Genomic DNA, 7,396 nt, shown 5'->3' with positions numbered 1-7,396 from the left:
ATGCCGCAGAATGAAGATGCAGTGAGTTTCATTTGCGGCAGTTTGCATATGCTTGCTGAGGAAAGATGCTCATGGTGGGCCATATCTGTGGAGACTGCATTTGTAACGGGTATAACTATTAAGAGAGAATATTATTGTTGTTGCTATTTCATAGTTAATATGTCGTTAGGTCCTGTAGTCTGTTATGATGCAGTACCGAAAGACTCCAGCAGAGGGTGGGGCGAGCATAGAGAGTTAATAACAGGCACACGGGTTCCCTTCCCCCACTCATAATACAGAAGTTGAGGGAAACGCAACAAGTGTTCGTGTCTGTCTGTTGAAAATATCTGTATCCCCCTTTTTCAGGGAGACTACAACGACAGAGCGATAGCAGCGATAGTCCGTGTGGCTGGCAGCTGCCTGCTGTGTTGCGTTTGTCTGTGATGACAGATGAGCTGATAAAGGAACACAGAGCCACTCCATTCAGTCCACACTATTGTGTTTTTTTGAGACTTTAGTCTTTGCAACTTTAAAGATCTTTTTTATGCACCAAGAGCTTGTAACACTCCAAAGAGAAAGGAAAAATTTAAATCGCATCATGTGACCCCTTTAAAGGGGTGTTGCAAAGATATACATATTACATACACATTTTCATTGTTTTGTTTTTCACCTATACATGGACCGAATCCTTGTGAAGCACCTGCATAAGGAAGACCATTGTTATTTAGATGGAATCCACAATGTTTAAACTTATCAATTTTAAAAATACCTAAATCAACAAAACAAAAACAAGAAAAAAAACAAAAAAACATGCCCTACCACATGCACAACAAATTAGCACATACTGACCACGTACAATACATATAACTGTGGCTTTCTATATGAGTAAGATGCTTGCATCTCAGATGGTATCAACATATTTGCACCACAAGTTAGGGGGGTGGCAGTTCCTGTCTGTCCGTGAGAAAGTCTGCTCACCTGCTTAATGTTCATTTTATCAACATATTTGCACCACAAGTTAGGGGGGTGGCAGTTCCTGTCTGTCCGTGAGAAAGTCTGCTCACCTGCTTAATGTTCATTTTACTAGTGCCAAACATTTAATATCTACAAGATAATGGTAATGTTGAAAAACAAAATAAATTGTGAAATGTACAAGGATTAAAATAATGCTGGTATTGACATGTGCTTTTTTCTTTCCCACACCAAGACAATCAGCTTTCATTATAGCAAGGGGAGGAGACAGGAGAGCCGGAAGCTGCTACTTTTGGAGTATGTTTTAACTACTGTACGAACCTGTAATGTACTACTTCAGATTTGTCTGAGCTGCAAGGATCTGCCAACATGGTGCATCCAGAACATCCAATCTTTGAATCCACCTTGCTGAATAAGCTGACTTCTGGCAGTGCATTTGCAATTGCTTTTATATTTCTTGTTTTTCAGTACACTTTCAAACTGGACTTTCAGTGCCCATGTAATGATTTTTACCAGTGGTTCTGCGGACTATATATTGGTCTTCCATTTATCGGACTTTTTTTAATACTGACCTTAACCGCTAAAACATTTACAATTATTTCTGCACTGTGGTGTTCTTGTATACGTGCGTTATGGTCCCATGAAGACCGCACACTTGGGAACATTCTCCATGTATCCTGCTCCTGTTCAGCCTGCTCTCGTGCACGTTTCTATCAGGCATGCAGAAGATTTTCCTGTAAAAATTTTATGAGAAACCTGTTTCTTTCTGCGTTATGGATCATAACAGTTTTGATTGATGGTGACGCTGTGGTGTGCTGGAATCTGACAGAAGAAAACATCACACGAACAAACGATCAAATTCCTTGTAAAGAGAGCAACAAACTTACTGCTGAAGAATCTGACAAGATTAAATATTATCAGGCTCTATCACAGGTATGTTATTAACCATCCAATAATATGAATATTGATCAAATCATTAATATAAAAATATATGCTGAATAATGAAACAATAAAACATTTAATCTTTGTAACTTTCTATACTGAAGCTTTTTCGTTGTATGATGTTGAGATGACGTATTCCAATACAACAGAGAATACCATTACATACAATTTTTGTAAGCTATTCATATTTATATTAAATATGTTATGGATGTGATCCTTCACTCCAGACTAGCATAATTGAAAATAATATAAAAAATGGACAAAGAAGGCTATTGGCAATCCGCTTTTAAATGTAATTGCATATAGGGAAGTCTGCGGTTGTCACACTTTTTAAATTTCTGAGGTGGGTATATTTTTCTTTATAGGCAGCTGAACATATTTGCTGGGGAGAAAGAAATAGATAATATAACACTCAACACCATTTGTGGCAGCATGCAGGGTGTGAATAGACTGCTAAAATCAGGGACTGAAAACGTGGTCTATTTTAGATATTAGACATACTGTATAGTGACCTGGTTAAGTTATCCCCGTTAAATTATGCACTGAGTATGTTTCTAGTCCTGTTACATTTGCCTGCAATATAAATTATTTTAATTAGACCTGCAGTCAATGTAATAAAATCTGTACTGATTGATCCATATTGTATTTTATCTAATATTCATTTGTGGTACTGTTGAAACAATAAAGAAGGTTATTTATTACTACTACTGCTAAGTAATGTTTCTTGCAGCGGTACATATAGTCATTATTGCCATCCAATAGCCAAACAAATGTATAGAAAAAATTACAGAGTAAAACAAATTATAAACCACAAAACAATTCATGAAATATAAAAATGTAAAAGGCAGCATTTAAAATATTTAGCCATTGTTCTGGCCAACAGAATCATAATCATTAATCAATTATATGAAATTACATCTTTAAAAAACACGACAGTCTACATAAAAACCTGCTCCATTATGGACACAATTCACCCTTTCAGTTAAAATCTGCTATCCTTTTATATCTTACATCAGTGTTTCTGAGGGTGGATTAATTATGTTTGATGGTATACCTAACAGGAATAGCAAAAATATGAGGAAGGATAATTTAAAAAGTTTTTGAACCTGGTGTTTGAGACCAACATACATTTGTGTATTTTGACTTTTGACCAAAAATCTTCAAATTATGTTGGAGGAATAACTTCCCCATGTGCCCATGTGACATAGCCGTGGTTGTCCCTTTACAAAACTATCCATGAAAGGTTCATTCTAAAACGTTGTAATAATAAAACTCTGTAATAACTATGCATATTTATGCAGGCTCATTGTTTTGTTCATAGGCGTTCGGGTTGGGATTCCTTTTTGCTCTACCATTATTGTGGCTGTTGGTTTCTACATGTTGTCAGTTTTGCACAACATCCTATTACAAGTCTCTATTTGAAGACATATATGAAGAGGAGACAATAAGATATGCGGAGGAGGAAATGCGAGAGAGAGTGAAAACAAGTTCTAAAGAAAAATGTATTAATGTTTTAAATGTACGCAGAACTGATGGTTTACTGGACTGGACATACTTGTCTAACCAAATGATTGACTTAATCATGTCAAGAAACTCTGAATCAATGAATGAACCACCCCAGAACTCGGCAAGCCCTTCTCTGCCACCCCAGAACCTTCCTCAGCAAGACCAGAACCCTTCTCTGCCACCCCAGAACCTTCCTCAGCAAGACCAGAACCCTTCTCTGCCACCCCAGAACCTTCCTCAGCAAGACCAGAACCCTTCTCTGCCACCCCAGAACCTTCCTCAGCAAAACCAGAACCCTTCTCTGCCACCCCAGGAGCTTCTTTAGCAAGACCAGTACCCTCCTCTGCCAGCCCAGAACATTCCTCAGCAAGACCAAAGCCCTTCTCTGCCACCCCAGAACCTTCCTCAGCAAGACCAAAGCCCTTCTCTGCCACCCCAGAACCTTCCTCAGCAAGACCAGAACCCTTCTCTGCCACCCCAGAACCTTCCTCAGCAAGACCAGAACCCTTCTCTGCCACCCCAGAACCTTCCTCAGCAAGACCAGAACCCTTCTCTGCCACCCCAGGAGCTTCTTTAGCAAGACCAGTACCCTCCTCTGCTAGCCCAGAACCTTCCTCAGCTAGACCAAAACCCCCATCTGCCACCCAGAACCTTCCTCAGCAAGACCAGAACCCTCCTATGCCACTCCAAAAGCTTCCTCAGCAAGACCAGAACCCTCCTCTACCAGCCCAGAACCATCCTCAGTGAAACCAGAACCCTACTCAGCATTTATTAATTTAACAGAGTTACAAATGAGGAATACAATAACCGTCATCTTAAAGGCAATAAACATGAAAAGTGCTAGTAATACAACGTTTCAGACATTGTTCAGAATAGTACAAACTAAAACATAGAGGAAAGTGAAAACATTAAGGAAAAGTGAAAGAACATAGGAAGATTTTTTTTTCTTTATGCAGTTTAGTGCTCATGGAAGAGATGAGTTTGAATACTGTCAGCTATTCGGCATTCTGGATAGAATTGGAAAGATCATTCCACCAGTAAGGAACATTGAATGAGAACATTCTGGAAAGTGATTTTGTGCCTCTTTGTGATGGTAATACGAGGCACATGGCTGTTCTGTATGCAAGCATCAATGTCATGAACTTTATGCAAGCCGTAACTGGAAGCCAGTGTAAAGAGATAAAGAGATGTGTGACGTGGGCTCACTTGGACTCTCAGGTGTAGTGCTGCATTCTGAATAATTTGTAGTGGTTTAATTGTGCATGATGAAAGTCCAGCCAGAAGAGCATTGCAATAGTCCAGCCTAGGGCCTGGACAAGAAGTTGTGCAGCATGCTCCATTAGAAAAACTAATCTTCCTGATATTGTGGAGTGCACACCTGCATGATGGAGCAGTCTTTGCAATGTGGTATTTGAAGGTCAGCTGATCATCAAATATTAACCCAAGATTTCTGACTAAACTCAATGGGATTATTGTTGATGAACCTAGCTGGATGGCCAAATTATGCCGTACAGTTGGAGTGGCAGGAAAGACAAGAAGCTCTGTCTTTGCTAGGTTAAGCTGCAGGTGATGTTCTTTTATCCATTCTGAGATGTCTCCCAGACAATCTGAGATCTGTGCAACAACCACAAAACCAGAACCCTTATCTGCCACTCCAGAACCCCCCTCAGTCACCAAGAAGTGAGAGAGGGTGGTATAACACAAGTGTGAATTTAGCTTAAATACAATTTATGATATCATTGTTGTGTGTTACATATATAAATAATTTTTGGAGTTACATATATTTTGGATTTTGGTTCTTTTCCGGAGTAAAGAGGATCTGTACTTGCATGGCTAGAAAACTCAGGTATAGCCTGCCAACATGTCTGTGAGCTACCTGCATAATGCATCTTTACATCAGTGCAATTGTAACAGCTAGCTGAATCAACTTTTTATTTTTCATATATAATCAATAGTCTATGAGGGTTGAAGGTAAATCGTTGTAGTATTTCTAGAAATTTAGTGTCTATAATGCAGTGAAGCAAAACAAAAGAGGTGGAATGTTGAGATATTTTTTTATTTTATTTTAAACCATCTAAAATCACAATTCTTAGATTATAGTTTATCTGTACAATCTAGGAATTATTGCTTAAACATGCATTGAGGAGAATATGTTAATGCACTCTTGATGACCACTCATTTGCCGTCAGGTTGATGGTCTTTTTGTTTTCTTTCAGTTGGTTTTGGTTTTTACATTCCACTTATGTTTAATAATGATTTGCTCAGGGTTTAAGAGGAAAGGTTATTGTTGATTACAGAAAAAGACTTTCACTTTGCCACTCCAGTGTTCTGATGAAAAAAGCTACCTACCTACCTCAGATTATGCTACCAACATTTGCATTGTTTTAAGGCTAGTGTTTGGGGTAGGTTTAGATATTATTAAAGCCTAATAAATGTGCTACCTATTATTTTAATTGTAGGTAGTACAAAACAATGGCACACGGCCCCTTTTGCACAGCAGTGCATTAACTGTTACAGCTAAGTTTGTCTATACAGTACATTGTTCCATTCTACTGTCATATATTTAAGAATGCAACTTAAATAAATTTGCTTGCTTTAAAGGCTTTGAGAATCTTTCCTTTCACTGATAAGGTTGAAAGCTAAAAGTGTTTGACCTTAAAAGTGTGATCTAAACATTTAGGTTAGATCATACATTTTCCGTCCAGTTCTAAGAAAGTCTTTTGCCTTTGAACAACAAGAGTTTAAATAAATTTAATGGAGTCAGATTAATTATATTTTAAATAACTGAATTATGCGTCATCCTTCAACTGTCTTTTGTTCCGATTATAGGTTCAAAGTAGCAGCACAAACATCTGGCTTAACACACTGAATTTAAATTTCTTTATTTCTAATTGCTTTATAAATCAATACACGTTTATTTCCATAATATAAACCTCAATCATTCAATCTGTCCTAGGTAGACATAGGGCACATACACAATAAGTTTATGGATGGCTGCTGGATGAAAATGTAAATAAATCTTCTTGATTCTGCCATACTGGTAATGTAACATCACAGCTTCATGCAGTATTTATATCTTCTAAGATGGGTATAAAATCCGATCTGCCTAAGAATCTAGAGAAGAATCTTGGTCAGAAGCTTGCAAACGAGTCTTGCAAGAGGGGAAAACTTCTGTAATTTCTCTCTTTTATTTTTTTACATGAGTCTTAGTCAAATTTTCTACAAATTACATTAAATGAATAGTTCTTGTTTTATACTTGTTTTGGTTTATCTTTAGACTCTTATCGCCTCGCAGAACAAATGAATGTCCAATGCATTGCTCCTAGTGTCATCCACATGCACTACAAATGAAGTTTAAAAATGCACTGCATCATGAAATGTTTTGTTTAGTATAAACATGCAGCATTGAAACCAGAAACATGCAGTCTTTGCTTTCATGACATTTTTAAAGAACTACAATACAGGGTGCACTACAACAGCAAAAGCAGATAAAATTACACTTGAGACTAATTTCATATTTATTTTCTAGAATAAAACGGACATCACACACCAACGATGACCATGAGATCTGCCAGAGACAGTTTTGTACAAGACAGTTCCTGATAAAACTAATTACAAGATTTTCCAAAGGTTGCCAGGCAGATTAGTGGCGTCAAATATTTGAAATATATTCAGAGTTTTGTTTGAGACAATTTTATGTTGCACAGATACCAATTTTGCGTGATTTAAGTCTGTGAAATAATCAGGCTTGATTATTACTATATATATTTGATCTATATACAAAGATAAAAAATACTCTAATACTCTAATACAGTCTAATTATTATTATTTTTTTTATTGTTCTATTATTGTGCTATAATAACCTGCCCAAAAACCAAACTGTGGTTGGTGATAGTACATGCTGCAGCAATATTATTAACTATTAGCTAAATAGTCTGGCTTTATGACACTGTTTTGCAGATTTCAGATTTAATGTTTGCTTGCATTACCAAAAAAA

General features: G+C 37.2%; 1 protein-coding gene across 1 annotated transcript; it reads left to right on the top strand.

The window, feature by feature from the left end:
* On the top strand, positions 1-4,146 carry LOC107658190 (vegetative cell wall protein gp1-like). Its single transcript, XM_016446652.1, has 5 exons — positions 1-21; positions 346-411; positions 1,420-1,450; positions 1,739-1,884; positions 3,526-4,146. The coding sequence occupies exons 1-5, from the start codon at positions 1-3 to the stop codon at positions 4,144-4,146; spliced, it is 885 nt and encodes a 294-aa protein (XP_016302138.1).
* The last annotated feature ends 3,250 nt before the right edge of the window (positions 4,147-7,396 follow it).

This window comes from Sinocyclocheilus anshuiensis, unplaced genomic scaffold (genome assembly GCF_001515605.1).
Source record: "Sinocyclocheilus anshuiensis isolate Anshui unplaced genomic scaffold, SAMN03320099.WGS_v1.1 scaffold263, whole genome shotgun sequence".
Taxonomy (NCBI): Eukaryota; Metazoa; Chordata; class Actinopteri; order Cypriniformes; family Cyprinidae; genus Sinocyclocheilus; species Sinocyclocheilus anshuiensis.
Note: the sequence above shows the minus strand (reverse complement) of the source record. Positions and strands in the feature narration are given on the sequence as shown.